This window comes from Leucoraja erinacea, chromosome 23 (genome assembly GCF_028641065.1).
Source record: "Leucoraja erinacea ecotype New England chromosome 23, Leri_hhj_1, whole genome shotgun sequence".
NCBI classification, from domain to species: domain Eukaryota; kingdom Metazoa; phylum Chordata; class Chondrichthyes; order Rajiformes; family Rajidae; genus Leucoraja; species Leucoraja erinaceus.
In genome coordinates, this window is record NC_073399.1 from 33,426,775 (window position 1) to 33,452,052 (window position 25,278).

Consider the following 25,278-nt stretch of genomic DNA (forward strand, 5'->3'; position numbering starts at 1 on the left):
GTGAAGCCGCCGTCTCCGGTAGGGAAGCACCGATTCACGACTTACCTTCCAGACGAGAGGCCCTGTACATCTCGCTGTCCGCAGCGGCGACTGCGAAGGTTTATGGCCCCGACCACGGGGAACAATGGAGGAGGACTGACTATACTTTGTGCCTTCCACGACAGTAAAGAATGCTGTGGTGGATGTTTGTGTTAAATTTTTATTGTGTATTGTATGTTCTTTTTTATTGTACCGCTGCTGGCAAATTCATTTCACTGCACTTTATTGTGTATGTGATGAATAAATCTGATTGATTGATTGAAAAAAACCTGCTTGCCCTCAGAACCTATAATGATGACAAATGTTTGAAGGGATTTAAAAATCTGCAGTGTTGATTTTAAATTAGCGAAAACGCAGAAGGATGAACTAATCTGTGAACAGATTTTCTCTGGGGAGTGGGTGGGGATATTTCTATGAAGCTGGCTGTGGGATGCAGGCATGTTGTGTATCCATGTGCAATATTTGATCATCCCAGCGTTCCAGCAATGCAATACCATTAAAGGGTTTTTTCAATCGGAATGGATTTTCGTGACATGTTCGTTTCTCCTAACTGCATTCCAGAATGTAACTGGGGAACGATGTTTGTGGAGGTTGTCCGGGAGAACGGCAGAGTGCTCCTAGATCACAACTACCTCCAGCTGTCCTAAGTCAGTGCAAGTTGAGGTCGACAACCATCTGTGTTCCACTGTGTAGTCAGTTCAGTTTATTGTCATTTAGGACAGAGATGAGATTTTTTCATCCCAGATATCTGGGAATTCTCTGCCACAGAAAGCAGTGGAGGCCAATTCACTGGACGTTTTCAAGAGAGAGTTAGTCTTAGCTAACCGTGGATTGTCACCTTGTTGTGGTGGAGAAGCTTGTGTGGTCCTGAGATCCTGAGAGCGATGCCGTCTGGAGCTATGCAGCAAGGTCGAGGGGGAGGTCTCTGACAAAGAGCAATCCAACCAAGACCTCAACGGATGAACAGGCGGAGGACGATGGCTGACCTTAGTGGAGCGTCACAACGGCACAGAGACTCTCGCGGCAGCGGCGTTTCCGACGCCTCCGACAGCCCGGGACACTCGCACGGTCCGCAGTTCTCAGGTCGGCTCGCCTGCCCCAACCCCACAAAATCAAATTGAAATAAAAAACGCGGTTTTTCGGGTTACGGGCCGAAAACCCGCATATTGCTTATTGGGAACAGTTTGCAAAAGATCTAAACACACTACTGAGGACTCCTCGTATTTATACTTAATTTATGGCCATTCCGAAACACACACCCCCCATGTTTTACAACTGATTCACCTGGTTAGTTCCATCTCCGGCTGCTTGGTTGTATCTGCAGTCGGTGGCTGCGCATCCAACCAAGAGAAGAGGCGCCACGTCTCACAGCCGCCAACTGACGAGCTTCCCCGGACCGCACAGATCCCTGGCACGCGGCGCTAAGGGACAAATTGCGCAGGGACTGAACTCAGCGTGAGAACTCGGTCGTGAGCGTGAGGGCGTGAGAAATTGCTCCAGGGCGTGACTCTCACACCGAAAGCGTGAGAGTTGGCAGCCCTGGACTCAAGACAGCATCCATGGAGGGAATGGATAGGCGACGTTTCGGGTCAGGACCCTTCTTCAGACCGATATAATACGGGCAGAAGCAGTATTAGTGAGAGGCAATATTACAGGAAAAATACACCCAATATTAAAACTTTATTTGGAATCAAAACAAACCAGAGGAAGTACATTGTGGATTTAAAGTGACGTATGAATAGGAGAATCCTAGAACACAGGGCAACTATTTACAATTGATTAATAGCAGGCACTGTAGTGTGGATAGGTTTGGGAATGTGGACGTGTGAAGGGCCTGTCCCACTTGGCGATTTTATTCGGCGGCTACTGGCATGATAGACTGGCGTTTATCTGGTCACCGAATAATTGACGTATAGATGCGCATTTTTTTTCAAGCGTCGCGACATTTGTTTTGTCGCCGCTGGAATTTGACATGTTCAAAATCTTTTGGTGACACTGATATGACGCTGGCAGTCGCCAAAAAATCGGCAACTGCGACAGGCCCTTAAGTCTTTGCTTTGAGAGGTCTCAGGAGCTTCAAGAGCTTGTCAGGTCCACTGGTTGATAATGTTTAGTAAAACTGCTCCCTACACATTTCTAAGCAATCAGATGAACAGCGCTGCTAACAACAACTGAAAGAAAATGACTGGGTTCATTATATGGCCATTAATTAATCGTGCTAAATTTTCCAATGATCATTTTACATTTTTTTTTAAATGGCAGTTGCTTTTCTGTTCATCTCTCACCCCTCATCCCTCTCACGTTTCCTCTCCCCCTCCCCCTCAACAGTTAGGAATCTTTACGAAATCCAATCTAGCCCATTCAGCCCCAAAAAGAACAATATCACCCTAAAAGTTAACCCAGGGAAAAATACAAAGTGCTGGAGAAACTCAGCGGGCCAGGCAGCATCTGTGGAGGGAATGTTTCAGGTTGAGGCCTTTCTTCAGACTGATCCCGCCCTGAAACGTGGGCTGTCCATTCCCTCCACGGATGCTGCCTGACCTGCTGAGTTCCTCCAGAGCTTTGTGCTTTGCTCAAGCTTCCAGCACCTGCAGTTCCTTGCGACTCCCAGAGACAGAGAATTGTGTTGGTCTGTGGGTACAATCTCCCACACAACCTCTGCTTGTCTCCTCTCTCCTTGTGTTGCGATGAGGTTCCACAATGCCAAACCACATCCCTCACTAGTCACTACACATCCTTGGTGTCCAACCTAAACAAGTGCTTCGATAAGGGAGTCGGCCATTTTGGACAGAGATCAGGACAAACTTTTTCACCCAGAGTTGTGAATTCTCTGCCACAGAGGGCAGTGGGGGGCAATTAACTGGATGTTTTCAATAGAGAATTAGAGTTAGAGTTAGATCTTAGAGCTAACGGAATCAAGGGATAATGGGGAAAAAGCAGGAACGGGATACTGATTCTGGATAATCAGTCACGATCATATTGAATGGCGGTGCTGGCTCGAAGGGCCAAATGGCCTACTCCTGCACCTATGTTCTATGTTTCTACTGCCCTCTCCCTGGTTTAAGGTGAGAATGCTTGTTTACCAAGAGTGTGTCCCAACCACACAAGCGTGACTTTCACCGTGGGATCTGACTGGGTTTGTAGCACAGCCGGCAGCCTTGGAGGGAATCGGCCGACTGTAGACCAAATGCTGCCCGACCTGTTAACGATGACTTGCGTGTGCCACAGACTCTCCGCACGTCACTTCGCAACAATACACACATGTCAGTAAACAGTCGGATGAAATGCCAGGTAAGCATACAGGTACAGCAGGCAGTGAAGAAAGTGAATGACATGTTGGCCTTTATAACAAGAGGAATCGAATATGAGAGCAAAGCGGTCCTTCTGCAGTTGTACAGAGCCCTAGTGAGACCACACCTGGAGTATTGTGTGCAGTTTTGGTCCCCTAATTTGAGGACGGACATTCTTGCTAGTGAGGGAGTACAGCGTAGGTTTACAAGGTTAATTCCCGGGATGGCGGGACTGTCATATGTTGAGAGAATGGAGCAGCTGGGCTTGTACACTCTGGACTTTAGAAGGATGAGAGGATATCACATTGAAACTTATAAGATTGTTAAGGGCTTGGACACGCTAGAGGCAGGAAACATGTTCCCGATGTTGGGGGAGTCCAGAACCAGGGGCCACAGTTTAAGAATAAGGAGTAAGCCATTTAGAACGGAGTGGAGGAAACACTTTTTCTCACAGAGAGTGGTGAGTCTGCGGAATTCTCTGCCTCAGAAGGCAGTGGAGGCAGGTTCTCTGGATACTTTCAAGAGAGAGCTAGATAGGGCTCTTAAAAATAGCGGAGTCAGGGGATATGGGGAGAAGGCAGGAACGGGGTACTGATTGGGGATGATCAGCCATGATCACATTGAATGGCAGTGCTGGCTCGAAGGGCCAAATGGCGGCCTACTCCTGCACCTATTAACTATTGTCAGTAAACAGTCAGATACAATGCCACACAAGGACACAGCATGAGAGACTGCGATCGAACACAACACACACTGTAAAGTCTTTGTTAAAGCTGGTGGGCAGCCGTGGGTTAGATGGGGCAGGTAATCACTCCTTCCTCATGCAGGAATTCCTCCAGTACCTTGACCACGCTGCGTGCCTCGGGCATCTCAGCCTGCTCCACCTTGACGTTCTGCAGCAGCACCTCTCCGTTGCCGCAGTTTTTGAGGAAGACGAAACACTTGAAGAGAGCGTAGTTGTTGCTCTCGGCCTGCTGGATGTAGCGCTTCAGGCTGTTCATGTCCTGTATGGCCTGCGGGAGACCAGCGGGAGGTGAGAACATGCAACCTGGTGTTATCAATAGACAATAGGTGCAGGAGTAGAGGCCATTCAGCCCTTCGAGCTAGCACCGCCATTCAATGTGATCATGGCTGATCATCCCCAATCAGTACCCCGTTCCTGCCTTCTCCCCATATCCCCTGACTCTGCTATTTTTAAGAGCCCCATCCAGCTTTCTCTAGAACCGGCCTCCACCGCCTCTGAGGCAGAGAATTCCACAGACTCACCACTCTCTGTGAGAAAAAGTGTTTCCTCGTCTCCGTTCTAAATGGCTTACTCCTTATTCTTAAACTGTGGCCCCTGGTTCTGGACTCCCGCAACATCGGGAACATGTTTCCTGCCTCTAGTGTGTCCGAGCCCTTAACAATCTTATATGTTTCAATGAGATCCTCTCATCCTTCTAAACTCCAGAAGCCCAGCCGCTCCATTCTCTCAGCACATGACAGTCCCGCCATCCCGGGAATTAACCTGGTAAACCTACGCTGCACTCCCTCAATAGCAAGATGTCCTTCCTCAAATTAGGGGACCAAAACTGCACACAATACTCCAGGTGTGGTCTCACTAGGGCTGTGTACAACTGCAGAAGGACCTCTTTGCTCCTGTATTCGATTCCTCTTGTTATAAAGGCCAACATGCCATTCGCTTTCTTCACTGCCTGCTGTACCTGCATGCTTACTTTCATCTGATGTACAAGGACCCCCAGATCTCGTTGTACTTCCCCTTTTCCCAACTTGACGCCATTTAGATAGTAATCTGCCTTTCTGTTTTTGCTACCAAAGTGGATATTGCCATCACACAGCACGGAAACAGGCCCTTCAGAAGGTCCAGGACGAGGGCATTCAGCCCATCAAGTCTACTCCGCCATTCAATAAGGGGTAAGCCATTCAGAACGGAGATAAGGTGAAACTTTTTCACCCAGAGAGTTGTGAATCTGTGGAATTCACTGCCTCGGTAGGCGGTGGAGGCCAATTCTGTGGATGCTTTCAAGGGAGAGTTAGATAAAGATAATGGCCTACTGAATGGTTGTGCTGGCTCAAAGGGCCGAATGGCCTACTCCTGAACCTATTGTCTATTGTCTAACCCCCCCTCAGTATGAACTCCATGACCAGCACCAGGCCCTGGACCATAAGGTAGACACAAAATGTTGGAGTAACTCAGCGGGACAGGCAGCATCTCTGGAGAGAAGGCATGGGTGACGTTTCGGGTCGAGACCCTTCTTCAGACTGGTTAGGGATAAGGGAAACGAGAGATATAGACGGTGATGTGGAGAGAGAAAGAACAATGAATGAAAGCTATGCAAAAAAGTGCTGATGATGAAACAGGTCATGGGAAGCTGTTTGTAGGGTGAAAATGAGAAGCTGGAGAGAGAACTGTAAGTTGCCCAAGTGAGACATGAGATGCTGTTCCTCCAATTTGTATTTAACCTCACACTGACAATGGAGACCCAGGACAGAAAGGTGTGTGAGTTTGACGATTATTTATGTACCGTATTAGCAGTCTGAAGAAGGGTCTCGACCCGAAACGTCACCCATTCCTTCTCTTCAGAGATGCTGCCTGTCCCGCTGAGTTACTCCAGCACTTTGTGTCTACCTTTGGTTTAAACCAGCATCTGCAGTTCCATCTTACACCTGTACAATAAGGAACAGCTACTGGGGGAACAGGAAAAGCAACTTGAATCTTAGACCACGTCACCTTTAATTTAAAATTCTCCAGAATCTGCCGTATGAGGAAAGGGTTGCCAGTCTCTTGGATGTTTAAAAAGGAAGGAATCCAGTCTTCACAGAACTTGTTGCTCACTGCAAGAAAAATAAACAGAGTGATGAGAAAAGGGGGTTGGCGTTGCTCACTGAAGAGGTAAAGACATTTTACAGACAGGGTGGCACTGCGGTAGAGTTGCTGCCTTACAACACCCGAGACCCGGGGTCGGCCCTGACTGCGGGCGCTGTCTGTACGAAATTTGTACCTTATCCCCGTGACCTGCGTGGGTTTTCCCCAGGGAGCACTGGTTTCCTCCCACACTCCAAAGCCGTGCAGGTTTACAAGTTAATTGGCTTCGGTAAAATTGCAAATTGTCCCTAGTGTGTGTAGAGTAGTGCTAATGTGCTGGGATCGCCAGTCGGCACGGACGCGGTGGGCCGAAGGGCCTGTTTCTGCGCTGTATTTATAAACGAAACTAAAATAAATCGGTCACTTTTTACCTCCAACCTTGGTGCTTAATACGGAGCAAACTTGCTCCAACTAAAAAGGTCCATACAAATTCAAAGTCCTAATTCCAGTTACGTGAATTTTCACGCCCCGGATTGTAAATCAGGCCTCCATCATACCCATTCCTCAGTACCGTCCAATAAGGGGATTAAAAGACGGCCAGCCCCCTCTGGCGGCACAGTGGGCAGAGCCACTGCCTCACCGCGCCACACACCCGGGTTCTAATTTGAGGAAGGACATTATTATCATTGAGGGAGCGCAGCGTATGTTCACCAGGTTAATTCCCGAGATGGCGGCTGGGGTATGATGAAAGAATGGGTTGACTGGGCTTGGATTCGCTGGAATTTAGAAGGATGAGAGGATATCTTATTAGAAACATACACAATTCTTAGAGGATTGGACAGGCTAGATGCATAAAAAATGTTCCCGATGTTGGGGGAGTCCAGAACCAGGGGGCACACAGTTTAAGAATAAGGGGTAGGCCATTTAGGGCTGAGATGAGGAAATACTTTTTCACCCAGAGAGTTGTGAATCTGTGGAATTCTCTGCCACGGAAGGCGGTGGAGGCCAATTCACTGGATGCTTTCATGAGAGAGTTAGATTTAGCTCTTAGGGGTAATCAGGGGATATGGGGAAAAAACCGGAATGGGGTACAGATTTTGGATGATCAACCATGATCGTATTGAGTGGTGGCGCTGGCACGAAGGACCGAATGGCCTACTCCTGCACCTATTTTCTATGTTTCTATGTTCGATCCTGACCTTGGGCCACAGTTTAAGAATAAGGGGTAAGCTATTTAGAACGGGGATGAGGAACCTTTTTCTCATAAAGAGTTGTGAGTCTGTGGAATTCTCTGCCTCAGATGGCGGTGGAGGCCGGTTCTCTGGATACATTCTAGAGAGAGCTAGATAGGGCTCTTGGAAGCAGGGGCATGGGGAGAAGGCAGGAACGGGGTACTGATTGGGGATGATCAGCCATGATCACATTGAATGGCGGTGCTGGACTATAAGACCGAATGGCCTACTCCTGCACCTATTGTCTATTGTCTGATGACGTTTGCTTGTTCCCTGCATCTTACATCCAGCATTTGACTGCATTGTCCCAGGGAAGCGGTTAGTCATTTAAGACTGGAACCTGGGTAAATATCTTGGTTCTAATTTTGGAATTAGAAAGGGGAGTTCAGTTTAGGGATACAACATGAACTAGGCCCTGCAGCCCACTGAGTCAATAGACAATAGACGCAGGAGTAGGCCATTCGGCCCTTCGAGCCAGCACCACCATTCAATGTGATCATGGCTGATCATCCACGCCAACCATCGATCACCTGTTCACACTAGCTCTAATTTATCTCCCTTCCTCATCCACCCTGGGGGCAATTCGCAGGGGGCCATTTAACCTACAAACCCGCACGTCTTTGGGATGTGGGAGGAAACTGGAGCACCCGGAGGAAACCCACTCACTCACTCACCCACCCACCCACGCACAAACAGACAGCACCCGTGGTCAGGATCAAACCCGGATCTCTGGCATTGTGAGCCAGCAGGAAGAGTGGAGGTGAAGTGGTTTTTTTTTCAGCCACAATCTTACTGATGTCAATAAACAATAGGTGCAGGAGTAGGCCATTCGGCACTTCAGATTCAGATTCAGATTCAGATTCAATTTAATTGTCAGTGTACAGTTCGAGCCAGCACCGCCATTCAATGTGATCATGGCTGATCCCCAATCAGTTCCCCGTTCCTGCCTTCTCCCCATATCCCCTGACTGCTATTTTTAAGAGCCCTATCTAGCTCTCTCTTGAAAGCATCCAGAGAACCCGCCTCCACCTCCCTCTGAGGCAGAGAATTCCACAGACATCGTCTTTCCCTTGCTACAACTTGTCAGCTGCATGTTTGGGTTACCAGTGCCTGGCAGCTGAGTGGCACAGTCGCCACAAAGCTTGCTGTACCCGCGCAGTGCCGGCCTGCAACGACCTTCAGGAATAGCTACTTCCCCACAGCCTGCTCCGTGTGACTAGGGGGCTTTTGAGGCTCCTACCTGCATTGGTGACAGTGGGAGTGGGTCCACTGCAGTCCACAACGATGGCTTTCTGCTGCTCCCGGGCCATCGCCTTGCACAGTGATGCCAGAGAGTCCTCCTGCATCAGGCCCTGGAGACTGGCTGCGCAGAGAAACCTGCAGCAAACCCAGACTCAGCGTTAATAATTTCGAACTCCTCACATTCACTGCCATTCTTTTTAACAGTTATGCCCGTCCCACTTAGGCGATTCTTTTGGCGACTACAGGCGACTAGGCTGTCACCACATGGTTTCCGGGGTGTTGCCTGTATGGTTGTGAGTAGTGTCAATAGACAATAGACAATAGGTGCAGGAGTAGAGGCCATTCAGCCTTTCGAGCCAGCACCGCCATTCAATGTGATCATGGCTGATCATCCCCAATCAGTACCCCGTTCCTGCCTTCTCCCCATATCCCCTGACTCCGCTATTTTTAAGAGCCCTATCTAGCTCTCTCTTGCAAGCATCCAGAGAACCAGCCTCCACCGCCCTCAGAGACTCACACTCTCTATGAGAAAACGTGTTTCCTCGTCTCCGTTCTAAATGGCTTACTCATCATTCTTAAACTGTGGCCCCTGGTTCTGGACTCCCCCAACATCAGGAACATGTTTCCTGCCTCTAGTGTGTCCAAACCTTTAACAATCTTATATGTTTCAATGAGATGCCCTCTCATCCTTCTAAACTCCAGAGTGTACAAGCCCAGCTGCTCCATTCCCTCAGCATATGACAGTCCCGCCATCCCAGGAACTACGCTGCACTCCCTCAATAGCAAGAATGTCCTTCCTCAAATTAGGGGACCAATACTGTACACAGTCGCCCAAAGAATTGTAATTTTTTTCTGGTTGCCTCTGGATTTTGAAATGTTCAAAACTTATCGCAGTCGGCGAAAGTTGCCTTGAAGCCAATGAGCGGCGCTTGATTTCTCCTGACGTTCAAGATTCAAGAGAGTTTATTGTCATGTGTCCCTGATAGGACAATGAAATTCTTGCTTTGCTTCAGCACAACAGAACATAGTAGGCATTGACTACAAAACAGATCAGTGTGTCCATATACCATTATATAAATGTATACACACATGAATAAATAAACTGATAAAGTGCAAATAACAGATAATGGGCTATTTAATGTTCATAGTTTTGTCCGAGCCAAGTTTAATAGCCTGATGGCTGTGGGGAAGTAGCTATTCCTGAACCTGGTCGTTGCAGTCTTCAGGCCCTTCTACCTGAAGGTGCTGTCGTAGGTTGTCGCCAGGATGATGTAGTTTGTCTCCGATGTCGACTTCGGGTTTTTGTTGTTGTTAAAGTAATGATTCTATTTGAAATTTTATGTTGAGGGTGGGGGGTCCAGTCGCTGTTCTTTCGGCGACCTATGACAGTTGCCTAAAAATAGCCCAAGTGGGACAGAGCTGAGAAACTATATTCTGCACCCTTTGCTCTGTCTTTTTGTACTTGATTGCGTTTATGTACAGTGTTATCCGAATTGATTGGGCAGCATTCAAAACAAAGCTTTTCACTGTAATTCGGTAAGGGGGATAATAGAAACATGGAAATTAGAAATTAGGTGCAGGAGTAGGCCATTCGGCCCTTCGAGCCTGCACCGCCATTCAATATGATCATGGCTGATCATCCAACTCAGTATCCCGTACCTGCCTTCTCTCCATACCCTCTGATCCCCTTAGCCACAAGGGCCACATCTAACTCCCTCTTAAATATAGCCAATGAAGTGGCCTCAACTACCCTCTGTGGCAGAGAGTTCCAGAGATTCACCACTCTCTGTGTGAAAAAAGTTCTTCTCATCTCGGTTTTAAAGGATTTCCCCTTATCCTTAAGCTGTGACCCCTTGTCCTGGACTTCCCCAACATCGGGAGCAATCTTCCTGCATCTAGCCTGTCCAACCCCTTAAGAATTTTGTAAGTTTCTATAAGATCCCCTCTCAATCTCCTAAATTCTAGAGAGTATAAACCAAGTCTATCCAGTCTTTCTTCATAAGACAGTCCTGACATCCCAGGAATCAGTCTGGTGAACCTTCTCTGCACTCCCTCTATGGCAATAATGTCCTTCCTCAGATTTGGAGACAAAAACTGTACGCAATACTCCAGGTGTGGTCTCACCAAGACCCTGTACAACTGCAGTAGAACCTCCCTGCTCCTATACTCAAATCCTTTTGCTATGAACTCAAATCCTTTTGCTATGAAATAATAAACAATACTAAACCTAAACCAAGACTCACGGTGGCGCAGCGATAGAGTTGTTGCCTTGCAGTGAATGCAGCGCCGGAGACCCGAGTTTGATCCCGACTACGGGTGCTGTCTGTACGGAGTTTGCACGTTCTCCCCGTGACCCGGAGATCTTCGGTTTCCTCCCACCCTCCAAAGACGCACCGGCAACAACCTACGTCATCCTGGTGACGACCTACATTAACCTGACGACAACACCTACGTCAGGAGAAATCAAGCGCCGCTCCTTGGCTTCAAGCCAACTGTTGCCGACTGTCGGCGAAAAGTTTTGAACATTTCAAAATCCAGAGGTCTACGATTCCTTGGGCGACTGAGGAGACAACTCACGACCATACAGGCGACACCCCGGCGACCATGCGGTGACAGCCTAGTCGCCTGTAGTCACCTAAAAAACGTAGGTAAATTGGCTTGGTAAATGTAAAAATTGTCTCTAGGATAGTGTTATTGTGTGGGGATCGCTGGTCGGCGCGGACCCGGTGGGCCGAAGGGCCTGTTTCCGCGCTGTATCACTAAACTAACCCTCGACAAAACATCATCAGCTCGATTTTGGTCCCATTACACTCCTGTGAAATAAAACTTGAACATTTTACTATTGTACAGCCCTGAAAGGACTGAGGTCTTTCTTTTGCAGAGTTAACGTCAGTGCCTGTGGCTGAGAGCAGTCAGCAGCTTAATAACCCAGCAGTGGCATGATGGTGTGAGAGGTTACCGGGGAGAAGGCAGGAGAATGGGGTTGAGAGGGAAGGATAGATCACCCATGATTAAATGGCAGAGTAGACTCAATAGTCAATAGACAATAGGTGCAGGAGTAGGCCATTCGGCCCTTCGAGCCAGCACCGCCATTCAATGTGATCATGGCTGATCATCCCCAATCAAGTACCCCGTTCCTGCCTTCTCCCCATATCCCCTGACTGCGCTACTTTAAGAGCCCTATCTCGCTCTCTCTTGCACCTATCACATAATTCTGCACCTATCACATGATGAGCTTATGGGGTAAGAAAAAATCACCTGACATTTGTTAACGAGCACATTGAAGAACAAGCATTTCACTGAAGCTTTTCACTGTACCTCGGTACATGTGACAATAAACTAAACTCGTCTCAGCATGGTGGTGCGAATTAATAGCTATAACATTCAATTCACAGTTCCGAGCATTTCTTACCATTCAATGGCCTGTTTAATTTTACTGTCCGCACCTTGAATATCAACTGGGGTATGACTCAGAGCCTAAAAAATTGCAAGCACATGGTATTAGAGTAATGCACACGAACATGGCATTTAGAATCTACCCACAGTTTCCTATCCCTGTTCTCCAGAGATGCTGCCTGGCCTGCTGAGTTACTCCATCACTTTGTGGTTTTTTTCTGTAATCCAGCACCTGCAGTTCCTTGTTTCTACATGCCGAAACAATGGATCCATTGCAACACTGGTTCACGATCCTTGCTATTGGCCTTGCCACTCATATGAAATTGCACAGTGAATTTCCTTTTGCAGATCTTACACAAACGGCCACCGATGTTATTGGTTTATACCAAAGATAGACACGATATGCTGGAGTAACTCAGCGGACCAGGCAGCATCTGTGGAGAAAACAGACAGGTGATGTTTCTGAACCTTTTTAACATCTCTACTTTCCCCCAGTCTGAAGAAGGATCTCGATCCGAAACGTCACCCACTTCCATTTCTCCAGAGATGCTGCCTGACCCGCTGAGTTACTCCACAATTTTGCATCTATCTCATGTTCAAGTTTAAGTTCACATTTATTGTCACATTGGTACAGTGATAGTTGAGTTGCCATACGAATAAAAAGAACGCAATGCACAATAGAATTTAACATAAACATCCACCACAGTGGATCTTTGGTGTAAACCAGCATCCGCGCAGTTCCTTCCGACGCAGGTGATGTTTCGGGCCGGGACCAGTGAGACACAGACTCAGACTGAGATTAGTGTATCTTGGCATCATGTTCACCACGGACATTGTGGGCTGAAGGGCCTGAGCTGTGTTGTTCTCAGTTCCAAGCGAGTGTCAGATGGAGAGTGGAGTGAAGGAAGGAGAGGGTGTCACGGTGGCGCAGCAGTAGAGTTGTTCCCTTACAACGCTTACAGCGTTAGAGACCCAGGTTCGATCCCGACTGCGGGTGCTGTCTGTACGGAGTTTGTACGTTCTCCCCGTGACCGCTTGGGTTTTCTCTGAGATATTCGGTTTCCCCCCACACCCCAAAGACGTACAGGTTTGCAGGTTTATTGGCTTGGTGTAAATGCAAGTTGTCCCTAGCGGGTGTAGGATAGTGTTAATGTGCGGGGATCGCTGGTCGGCGCAGACCCGGTGGGCCGAAGGGCCTGTTTCCGTGCTGTATCTCTAACCTAAACTAAAACTTCAGCCCCCACCCCTTGTGGTGTGGAATGAGAGCCTGGCATTCCCGACACCATCCCGGTTTTCCAGTACTCACGGCCCGCAACAGAATGGAAAGCTTTTCCTGGAACAGTTGCACCACCCTGTGGATGTAGAGCACGGCCTCCTCGTACCAGCTGCTCAGGTACGGCTGGACGTCCGGCTCGGAGGCTGAAGCCTGAGGAACACAAGGTGAAACGGGGGCTCCAGTGAGTATGGGGCAAAGCACACCGCGCTGGAGTAACTCAGCAGGCCAAGGCCCTGGTCCAGAACCAGGGGCCACAGTTTAAGAATAAGGAGTAAACCATTTAGAACGGAGACGAGGAAACACTTTTTCTCAGAGAGTGGTGAGTCTGTGGAATTCTCTGCCTCGGAGGGCGGTGGAGGCAGGTTCTCTGGATGCTTTCAAGAGAGAGCTAGATAGGGCTCTTAAAAATAGCGGAGTCAGGGGATATGGGGAGAAGGCAGGAACGGGGTACTGATTGGGGATGATCAGTCATGATCACATTGAATGGCGGTGTTGGCTCGAAGGGCAGAATGGCCTACTCCTGCACCTATTGTCTATTGTCTTGTCTATTGTCTAACATCTCTGGAGAAAGGGAACAAGTGGCGTTTCAGGTCAGAAGCCCAGAACAAAATGGAGATGATGGAAAAACCTTTTCACCCAGAGAGTTGTGAATCTGTGGAATTCTCTGCCTCAGAAAGCAGTGGAGGCCAATTCTCTGGATGCTTTCAAGGGAGAGTCAGGGGATATGGGCAGGAACGGGGTACTGATTGTGGATGATCAGCCATAATCGCCGTGCTGGCTCGAAGGGCCGAATGGCCTACTCCTGCACCTATTGTCTAATGTCTAAAACATGGCCTTCTGTTCTGGTCTTCTCTTTCAGTCTGAAGGTTTCTGACCCAATATGTCACCTATTCCTTTTCACCAGAGATGCTGCCTGACCCGTTGAGTTACTCCAGCATTTTGTGTCGATTCTTCTCAAAAAAGCAACACTGACCCAACACTCACATCTAAGAGGTCAACTACAACTTGTTTTTATTTTAAATCCAGCTCTATTAGGGGCTGTAGCTGCATGGCACACTTGGCATTTCCGCCCCACGAGACATAGGACTGTAGTTGGAAAGAACGCAGAGAAGATTTACAAGGATGTTGCCAGGAGTTGAAGACCTGGGCAATAGGGAGAGGTTGAAGGGTAACCTTATACAAGTGTATTAAACCATGAGGGGAATAGACAGGTTGAACGCATAGAGTAATTTTCCCCAGGGTAAAGGAATCAAGAAGGTCTTTAGTCAGAGGGCAGTGAACCTGGAACTCATTGCCACAGACGGCTGTGGAGGCCAAGTCAGTGGATATTATTAAGACAGAGAGAGAGATTTTTGATTAGTACGGGTGTCAGAGGGTTGTGGGGAGAAGGCAGGAGAATGGGGTTAGGAAGGAGGGATAGCTCAGCCATGATTGAATGGGAGAGTAGATGATGGGCCGAACGGCCTAATTCTACTCCTATCATTTATGACCTTATGACCAAAGGATTGTTGTGATTTCAATGTAAACTAAAAAAAATCCCTTACCTCAGAATACAAGTAAGGCTGCAATCCTTGTGCATATTTATCCAACTCGATCCTGAAAGTATGTTCTTGTTAAGTAAATAAATGTTGGCATTGCAATGAGATAACAAAAACTGCAGCATTCAATGATACAAAATACAATGATACACTTTGCCTGTCCCATCCAGTGAAAAGAGGTCCTCTTGCAGTTACACATGGTGGACTCCCAAAGGAGCTAATCCAAGATCCTTGGTTTCAGTTTAGAAACATGGAAAATAGGTGCAGTAGTAGGCCATTCGGCCCTTCGAGCCAGCACCCCTATTCAATGTGATCATGGCTGATCATCCAGAATCAGTACCCCGTTCCTGCTTTCTCCCTATATCCCTTGATTCTGTTAGCCGTAAGAGCTAAATCTAACTCCCTCTTGAAAACATCCAGTGAATTGGCCTCCATTGCCTTCTGTGGCAGAGAATTCCACAGATTCACAACACTCTGGGTGAATTTTTTTTTCTCCTCATCTCAGTCCTAAATGGCCTGATTAGTTTCATTATTGTCCCATGTGTGATTCGAGGATGATTGGGTTAACACAATGATGTACTCCCGGGAATTTAGAAGGATAAGGAGGAACCTCATTGAAGCTTACCGAATAATTGAAAGGCCTGGATAGAGTGGATGTGGAGAGGATGTTCCCGCTAGTGGGAGAGTCTGGGTCCAGAGGGCACAGCCTCAGAATAAAAGGACATATCTTTGGAAAGGAGATGAGGAGAAACCTCAGGTATCAAGGTACAGTGAAAATCTTTGCTCTCCATGCTAACCGATTAGATAATACTGTACAAAAAAAGTCATTAAACTTCAGTGCAATAGGTAGAGCAAAGGGGAAGATACAGAGTGCAGAATATAGTTCTCAGCATTGTAGAGCACCAGTTCCACAGACAAAGTCCAATGTCCACAATGGGGTAGAGCTGAACCGCACAGTACCCTAGCTTATGGAAAGTCCGTTCAGAAGCCTGATAACAGAGGGGAAGAAGCTGTTCCTGAGTCTTGTGGTGCGCGCTTTCAAGCTTCTATACCAAGGAATTAAGCTATGATTCTATTAGAAAAATCATAGCCATTCAATAGTTCTTCAAAGTCTGTAAGGAGCTTTGCGTCACCTTGCTAGGGATGGAAAAGGTGCTATAAAAATGAAATCATCCATTTCCTCCAAATTTCCTCTTCTGCAGAATTTTTCTTGTGAAAGGTTCAGTGGTTTAACCTTGACCGAATGTTTCTAGTACAGTAGAACTACATCGGCTTGTAGTAGATTTTGTGTACATTTATACCACCTACTTTTCCCAGTGTTACTCACACACACACACGTACCAAGAATTATTTATTGTACAGGTGAAAGATCACTGGCCAACTCTTCCCGCCTCTCTGTTCTCACCCTTTCCCCTAGCGCCTGCCTGCCTGCCTCTGGTCAGCGAGCACAGCACAAAGCGAGGACTTTAGTTTAGTTTAGAGATACGGCACGGAAACAGGCCCTTCGGCCCATCATGTCTGCACCTACCTGCGAACCCTGCACACTTACACTATCCTACACACACCAGGTACAATTTAATTTATACCAAGCAAATTTACCTACAAACCTGTACGTCTTTGGAGTGTGGGAGGAAACCAAAGATCTCGGAGAAAACCCACGCAGGTCACGGGGAGAACGTACAAACTCTGTACAGACGGCGCTCGTTGTGGGGATTGACAATAGACAATAGGTGCAGGAGTAGGTCATTCGGCCCTTCGAGCCAGCATTCAATGTGATCAAGGCTGATCATCCCCAATCAGTACCCCGTTCCTGCCTTCTCCCCATATCCCCTGACTCTGCTATCTTTAAGAGCCCTATCTAGCTCTCTCTTCAAAGCATCCAGAGAACCTGCCTCCACCGCCCTCTGAGGCAGAGAATTCCACAGACTTACCACTCTCTGTGAGAAAAAGTGTTTCCTCGTCTCCGTTCTAAATGGCTTACTCCTTAATCTTAAACTATGTGTGGCCCCTGGTTCTGGACTCCCCCAACACCGGGAACATGTTTCCTGCCTCTAGCATGTCCAAACCCGTAACAATCTGATATGTTTCTCTCTCATCTCATCCCATCCTTCTAAACTCCAGAGAGTACAAGCCCAGCCGCTCCATTCTCTGATTGAACCCGTGCCTGTAGCGCTGTGAGGCAGCAACTCTACCGCTGCGCCATGGTACCGCGACTTCTTGCACGTGGGTCCACGTTAGTGAGACCACATTTGGAATACTGTGTACAGTTCTGGGGTCCATACTTAAGAAAGGATGTACTAGCCCTGGAGGCAGTGCAGAGAAGGTTTACAAGATTAATTCCTGCAATGAGGGGATTGACATATGAGGAAAGGTTAAGTAGGCTGGAACTCTACTCTTTGGAGTTTAGAAGAATGAGAGGCGATCTCATTGAAACATATAAGATCGTGAGGGGCCTTGATCGGGTGGATGCCCCGAGGATGTTCCCAATGATCGGGGAAACTAGAACTAGGGGACATAGTTGCAGAATAAGGGGGGGCTCTTTTAAAACTGAGATGAGGAAGAACTTCTTCACCCAGAGGGTGGTTAATTTATGGAATTCACTGCCCCAGGGAGCAGTGGAGGCAGAAACTTTAAATATATTTAAGACTAAAATAGATGTTTTTTTAGCTGCCAAGGGGATAAGGGGCTACGGGGAGAGGGCAGGGATATGGACCTAGGTATGGTTAGTATAGTAAGACCTGAGTGATCTCCTGGACAAGTGTTGATCGCCTAGATTGGGGTCGGAGAGGAATTTCCCGGATTTTTTTCCCGAATTGGACCTGGGTTTTTATCCGGTTTTTTGCCTCCCCCAGGAGATCACGAGGTTCTTGGGGTGGAGAGGGGTGATAGCGGTATAAAGGGGAGGGTAGTGTCTTGTGTTCTGTGTCTTGTGTCTACTGTTTGTGGGTAAGTGTGTCTGTTTAGTGTTCAGCCATGAGCGAATGGCGGTGCGGGCTCGATGGACCTGGTGGTCTGCTCTCGCACCTACTTTCTATGTTTCTATGTTTCTATGTGGAGTGAGCTTGTAGAACGGCCAGGGATTTTTTGACCATCGAAGGATATAGTTCCAGGCTCTTCTCCGTACTCCCCAGGAAACAGAGCGCGTAATCGGTGACCACCGCTTTGGTCAACTCGTCACTCTCTGTCGCCGACGGCTGCTCTGCTGGCGGAAGGAGGCAATAGTAACAAGCCACAGGCTGCTCGGCGATGCTGCGAACAGACACACTTTATTTTTGCGCAGTCGTTAACTTCACATCACTAACATTTGCACATCTAAAGCAGAGGTCTGGATTAGTACTGGTGTCAATAGACAATAGACAATATGTGCAGGAGTAGGCTATTTGGCCCTTCGAGCCAGCACCGCCAGTCAATGTGATCATGGCTGATCATCCCCAATCAGTACCCCGTTCCTGCCTTCTCCCCATATCCCCTTACTCTGCTATGTTTAAGAGCCCTATCTAGCTCTCTCTTGAAAGCATCCAGAGAACCTGCCTCCACCACCCTCTGATGCAGAGAATTCCACAGACACACAACTCTCTGTGAGAAAAAGTGTTTCCTCGTTTCCTTTCTAAATGGCTTACCCCTTATTTTTAAACTGTGGCCCCTGGTTCTGGACTCCCCCAACATCGGGAACATGTTTCCTGCCTCTAGCGTGTCCAAGCCCTTAACAATCTTATATGTTTCAATGAGAATATCCTCTCATCCTTCTAAACTCCAGAGCGTGCAAACCCAGCTGCTCCATTCTCTCAGGGGTTATGGAGAGAAGGCAAGAGAATGGAATTGAAAGGGAAGGATAGACCAGGCACGATTGAATGGCGGAGCAGAATTGATGGGCCGAATGGCCTAATTTTGAAATCACATGATTTCCTCCCATTGCTCCCGTTTCCTCTCACATGGCAAACACATGGTTAGGGTAGGTTAATTGGCCCTCTGTAACTTGCCCCTAATATGTAGGGTGTGGAGGAGAAAGTGAGGCAACATAGAACTAGTGTATACATAGGGTCTTGACCCGAAACATCGCCCATTTCTTCTCTCCAGAGATTCTACCTGTCCTGCTGAGTTACTCCAGCAATTTGTGTCTACCCTCACTCAACAGATAAGTTCTGTATCACATTGCTGTTGTTGAGACTGGGGGGTTGCTGCGACTGGGGGCGTTGTCGAGTGTGGCTGCCCTGCCTGCAGCTGTTTGGCCTTTCACCCTTTTTTTAATTTTTAGTGTGTTGAAGGTTTTTGTTTTGAGGGGGGGGACTGTATTTCTCAGTCCCTACCTAGTCGGAGATGCGGCTTTCCTCCGAGCCGCATCTTCGCCCCTTCCTCGCGGCCTACCAACGGGACTGTAGCGGCGTTTTCCTGCCAGAACCTCAGCTTCGGCGGCGGCACAGCGCCGAGGCACCATCGCGGAGCGGGCGATGCCTTACCCGGGTCGCCGTGTGGTTAGCTCCGGAGTGCTGAGACCAGCGGTTCCTACATCGCGGAGCTGTGGTCGCGGAGCGTCCAGCTGCGGGCGGCGCTGAGTTTAAACACCGCGGAGCCTGGGATCTTTCGCCGAGATCGTCAGTGTTGGAGCTCCGACCTGTGGACTTTGGGAGCCGCGGTCTCTGGGGAGGAAGCGGCCGTTCCAGATACTCCAAGCTGCTGAGAGTGTTCCCCCGACGCTGGAGCTCCATCATCCGGCGAGAGGGCCTGTAACACCGGGCTGCCATCGCAGCGACTGCGGAGGCCTCAATATGCCCGATCATGGGCGATCAGGAGGAAGAGGACTGCACTTTGTTGCCTCCCCTCACAGTGGGAACCATTGTGGGGGGATGTTTTTATGTTCAATGTTAAATTCTTTAATGTTGTGTTTCATTTTTATTGGTATGCTGCAAATGGCAACTCAAATTTCACTCCACCGTTTGGTGTATGTGACAATAAATATCCTTTGTCCTTTGGATTCAAATTAATCACTGAATTTCCATATCAAGGACTGTATTTTAGGACATAACTTGTTGAGCGTAGATTGTAAAGTACCGAGGTCATGGAGGTCTCCTCACAATTGCAGCTCTAGGCATCGCACTTACCCTCTCACCCTGGCAACAAACTCCTTGAATCGCTTCCCTCTGGAAGGCGACTCCGGACTGTCAAAGCTGCCACAGCTTTTTTCCATGAGTAGTAGCTCTACTCAATAACCAAAAATCTGTAGCCTCCTTTTGCTCTGGTATTTTATTTCATTCACATGTTTAATCGATAATGTGTTGTTATTAATGTTTTACGTGTAATTCCTAACTGTAAACCGCATGTCATGTTGTCACTTGCTGGCGGAGCACCAAGGCAAATTCCTTGTATGTGAATACTTGGCCAATAAACTTATTAATTCATACCTCAGCTCCACTGCTGCTATGGTGCCCATTCCAGCAAACGGTGCCCCTTTGCTGAGCCGCCTTATCAGGAATGTTCTAAGCTCCGTTTCGGCCTCGACGGACAGGTTGGAGGCCACCAAGGAGAGGCTGCGGGAAACAGAGGGTTTCACTAATCTGCTGAGCAGAACAAAGGCACAACACAAATTAATCGGACCGAGATTCCATGTTCAGGCACATGGAATCTCGGGCACAAGAACTCCGACCGCCGGCTTGTGGATTATGGCATCCTGGAGCCGCCGTCTCCGCTGGGAGGGTGCCTATTCGGGCACTCCAGGCCATGGAGTGTTTGACCGTCCCGACGTCGGAGGTTTGATCATCCTGACAAGAGGGCCTGTACATCGGGCCGTCCATAGCGGCGACTACAGAGGATTTATGGCCCCGACCACGGATGAACGGGGGAGGAGGACTGACTGAACTTTGTTGCCTTCCACCACAGTGAAAAATGCTATGGTGGATGTTTGTGTTGGATTCTGTTGTGTATTGTGTGTTCTTTTTAGGTGTATCGCTGCTGGTAAATTCATTTCACTGCACCTTCGGGTGCATGTGACGGATAAAATTGACTTTGACTTTGACCCCAGTGCTCAGAGTACAGTGTAGGAAGGAACTGCAGATGCTGGTTTAAACCGGTTAGACACAAAAAGCTGGAATAACTCAGCGGGACAGGCAGCATCTCTGGAGAGAAGGAATGGGTGATGTTTCGGGTCGAGACCATTCTTCAGATAGAACTGTACCGTGTAGACACAAGGAAACAAAGACCCGAAACATCACCTATCCATGTTCTCCAGAGATGCTGCCTGACTGGTGATAAATAATAGTCCGTGCACTGGAGAAAACTTCAGCAAATGTCATAGAGGGAGTATAGAGAAGGTTCACCAGACTGATTCCTGGGATGTCAGGACTTGCATATGAAGAAAGACTGGATAGACTCGGCTTGTACTCGTTAGAATTTAGAAGATTGAGGGGGGATCTTATAGAAACTTACAAAATTCTTAAGGGGTTGGACAGGCTAGATACAGGAAGATTGTTTCCGATGTTGGGAACAAGGGGGTCACAGTTTAAGGATAAGGGGGAAATCTTTTAGGACCGAGATGAGAAAAACATTTTTTCACACGGAGAGTGGTGAATCTGTGGAATTCTCTGCCACAGAAGGTAGTCGAGGCCAGTTCATTGGCTATATTTAAGAGGGAGTTAGATCTGGCCCTTGTGGCTAAAGGGATCAGGGGGTATGGAGAGAAGGCAGGTACAGGATACTGAGTTGGATGATCAGCCATGATCATATTGAATGGCGGTGCAGGGTCGAAGGGCTGAATGGCCTACTCCTGCACCTATTTTCTATGTTTCTATGTCATAAACTCTTTGGAGAGGACAGATAGAGCTTGATTTAACATCTTGGCTGAAAACCATCACTTTGACAGTACAACACTCTTTCTGTGTTACACGGAAGTGTAAGCCTAGATCCTGAGTTAATCCAGCACTTTGTGTCTTATTTTTTGTAAAACCAGCATCTCCAGTTCCTTGTTTGAGATTAGTTTATCATTGCATCATGCTCGGCACAGACAATGTGGGCCGAAGGGCCTGTTGCTGTGCTGTTCTATGTTCTGTGGGCGATCAATATTTATTCCAATACAAACACTGTATCATATTAACATGTTACTTGCATCTTACTCTCCAATACAGAATGTCAAAAATTCTGTCTGCAGCAGCCTCTAATGGAGTTTAATCAGACAAAATGTCTATGCAAGGTTTAGTGTATTATCGTCATGTGTACCAAGGTACAGCGAAGTGTAGATGAGAGGTTAATACCACTATCCAGTTGGTGAGAGGACGGTTCAGTTGCCTGATAACTGCTGGGAAGAAACTGTCCCTGAATCTGGAGGTTGTTTAAGAAGGAACTGCAGATGCTGGAAAATCGAAGATAGACAAAAATGCTGGAGAAACTCAGTGGGTGAGGCAGCATCTATGCAGCGAAGGAAATAGGCAACGAAAGGGTTTCAACCCAAAACGTCGCCTATTTCCTTCGCTCCATAGATACTGCCTCACCTGCTGAGTTTCTCCAGTATTTTTGTCTACCCTGAATCTGGGGGTATGTGTTCACAAACTTCTATACTGAACACATGATTCTGTCAAGAGCACCAGCTTACATTACCTGAGATCCTCCTGAGACAGTGTTTCCTTGGGGAAAGAGTCCGATGATCCAGTTCTTCTGTGTCCTATGTCTCCACTGTCTCCTGGTTGCTGAGATCTGTAAAGAAGAGTTGTGGTTATCCATCTATTGCCATAATCCGCTCTGACCCCCGGTATACCGCTGTGGCTCAGGAGGGAGTGTCCCGCCTCGGAGTGAGTAGACCACTCAGTCCCACCGCCACCCAGACACAGGCACATATACAACGGCACTCACTGTGGTGGGCCACACTGTCAAAGGAACTTGATTCCCAAATGAGACATGCAACCAAGGCTCTGTCAAGTGCTCAAGAGAATAAACAAATGCTCTGTGGTGAATTTAGACTTTAGAAATATAGTGCGGAAACAGGCCCTTCGGCCCACCGAGTCCGTACCGACCAACGATCATCCCATACACTAGCACTATCCTACACACTAGGGACAATTTTTTTTTTTTACAAGCCAATGAACCTACAGACCTGGGGTTGACACAAATTGCTGGAATAACTCAGCGGGTGAAGCCGCATCTCTGGAGAGAAGGAATGTGCGATGTTACAGGTCTCGACCCGAAACGTCACCCATTCCTTCTCTCCAGAGATGCTGCCTCACCCGCTGAGTTACTCCAGCATACCTTCGATTTAAACCAGCGTCTGCAGTTCTTTCTTCCACAACCTACAAACCTGGACGGCTTTGGAATGTGGGAGGCAACCGGAGCACCCGGAAAAAACCCCACACGGTCACAGTGAGAAGATCCAAACTCGGAACAGACAGCACCCGTGGTCTGGATCAAACCTGGGTCTGTGGTGCCGTAAGGCAGCAACTCCACTGCTGCACCACTGTGCTGTCCCTAATTCAATCAAGAAATAAACTGAGATTTTTCATATCTGCCTCCACCATCCTCCCTGGCAGCACGTTCCAGGCATTCACTATCCTGCGTTAAAAAAATCTCCCCGCACATCTCCTTTAAATTTAGGTCCTTTCACCTTGAAGCTAAGCCCTTTAGTCTTTGACATTTCCACCCTTGGAAAAAAAGGTTATGACTATCTCCTCTATCTATGTCTCTTATAAATTTTAGATACGTCTATGCTACTCTTTAAGTTGGCATGTCTTGCGTGTTACACTCAAACTGCAAACACAGGGCCCCAACATACCCCATTCTCTTTCAAATTATTTTAATCACTCTGAAAAGGATTCACCCTGTGATTGTGTGGACAATCGAGTCTGTTTGACCACTGTAAATTGTCCCTAGTATTGGTGAGTGGTGAAAGCTGGTGGAAGAGGGCTTAATATAGGATTTAGTGTGACTGGTGATCGGTGGGCCGAAGGGCCTCTTTCTCTGCTGTATTTCTCTATGACTCAGAACTAAAAGCCACAACAGAGCATGGTCATCAATTAGTCCAATTGGAAATAATGACAATCAGGAGCTGGTGATTTTTGTTTTGAAACATGGACGATGTTATCAATGTGGGAAGTAAATAACTCCAAATCTACACTAAGGTTTGGGGCAGGGTGGAGGAGGAGAATTAGATTCCTTTATTGTCATTCAGACCTTTCCGTCTGAACGAAATTATGTTGCCTGCAGTCGTACACAGAACCAATAAAAACAAAACATACAATAAACACAAATGAAACATCCACCACAGTGAGTTCACCAAGCACATCCTCACTGTGATGGAGGCAAAGTCTTAGTCTCCGTCTCTTCCCTCCTTGTTCTCCCTCTGTGGAGAGGAGGTGTGGAGAGAGGAAAGGAGGGAGTGAGGTAGTGAGTTGATGAAAGGAGGCCGTAAGGAAAGGGAGACGTGAGGTGTGGAGGAGGTGAGGGGAGAGGAGAGAGGAGGTGAGCGGGGAGCTGAGGCAAGGAGGGGTTGAGGGAGAGGGGGGGGCTGAGGGAGTGAAAGGGGAGGAGTAGTGGATGGGGGAGAGGAGGGCGTGAGGGAGAAGAAAATTGGAGGGGGGGAGAGGGGGGGAAGGAGGGGAGGTGGGGTGTAGTAGTGAAGGGGGGAGGAGTAGTGGATGAGGAGGAGAGGAGGGGTGAGGTGGGGGGGGAGGGGAAAATTGAGGAGGGGGGTGAGAGAGGGGGGGTGTGAGAGGGGGGGGGGGGGGTGAGAGAGAGAGGGGGGGGGGGTGAGAGAGGGGGGGGGTTGAGGAGGGGGGGGGTGAGAGGGGGGGGGGGGGGGTGGAGAGGGGGAGGCAAGGGAGGGGGGCAGGGAGGGGGCTCGCCATGACCTCTGCCTCCGGTACAGGCTGTAATGGGCGTCCATTTGCTGCGCATCTCTGGACGGCTCCAATGGCGGCTCCTCCACCGGCTCGGCCTCCGCCTCCGCCTCCACCTCCACCTCCTTCTCATCGCCGTCCAGCGAGTCCTGGAAGGAGCTCTGGCTGATCATCGCGGTCCCGGGGCCTGGGCCCTACTCCGGCTCCCGGCTTCAGGCCTGGTCCTGGCCCCCGGGTGTCGGCTCTGCCCCAACCCACGCTCCGGGATCCGAGCTCAAAATCCTCCCTTTATTCCGACCTGAAAGCTTCCTCACTCCCTCCCTTTCTCCTTCCCTCCCTTTCTCCTTCCCTCCCTTTCTCCTTCCCTCCCTCTCCCTCTCCCCCTCCCTCTCCGGGCGCAGACTCTGCACCCTGCATTAATGTTCCATCGCATTTTTCTTCCTGTATTGAATTGTGCTGCACTTCAAATGTTCAAACCTTTAAATTCACTTAAACTTTAATTCACTACGTTGAATTGTTTGTTTGATTTTATGTGTATATATACTGTATAAATGTGTGTGTGTGTGTCTATATATATATATATGTGTGTGTGTGTGCACAGTATATGCATATTACATGTATTGTGTGTGTATATATGTGTGTATGTG

At 48.2% G+C, this 25,278-nt stretch overlaps 1 protein-coding gene across 3 annotated transcripts in view; it reads right to left on the bottom strand.

Annotated features, from left to right (window-relative positions):
• The window catches only part of c23h17orf75 (chromosome 23 C17orf75 homolog), a 47,495-nt gene extending 22,512 nt beyond the window's left edge, over positions 1-24,983 (bottom strand). The window contains exons 1-11 of one of the 3 annotated variants that reach the window (XR_008725357.1): positions 24,644-24,983; positions 22,404-22,499; positions 20,219-20,344; positions 17,922-18,068; positions 14,826-14,883; positions 13,312-13,431; positions 12,022-12,086; positions 8,608-8,744; positions 6,061-6,164; positions 4,000-4,342; positions 1,701-3,065 (exon numbers count right to left, since the gene is read on the bottom strand). Coding sequence is in view for 1 of the 3 variants with exons in the window: in XM_055654254.1 (XP_055510229.1) it covers positions 4,121-4,342; positions 6,061-6,164; positions 8,608-8,744; positions 12,022-12,086; positions 13,312-13,431; positions 14,826-14,883; positions 17,922-18,068; positions 20,219-20,344; positions 22,404-22,499; positions 24,644-24,804 (1,236 nt within the window). In the remaining 2 variants the exon portion in view is untranslated. Of the gene's footprint in view, positions 1-1,700; positions 4,343-6,060; positions 6,165-8,607; positions 8,745-12,021; positions 12,087-13,311; positions 13,432-14,825; positions 14,884-17,921; positions 18,069-20,218; positions 20,345-22,403; positions 22,500-24,643 lie in introns of those variants that run through there. The other 2 variants (XR_008725358.1, XM_055654254.1) reach the window with 2 other exon arrangements.
• Positions 24,984-25,278: the final 295 nt, after the last annotated feature.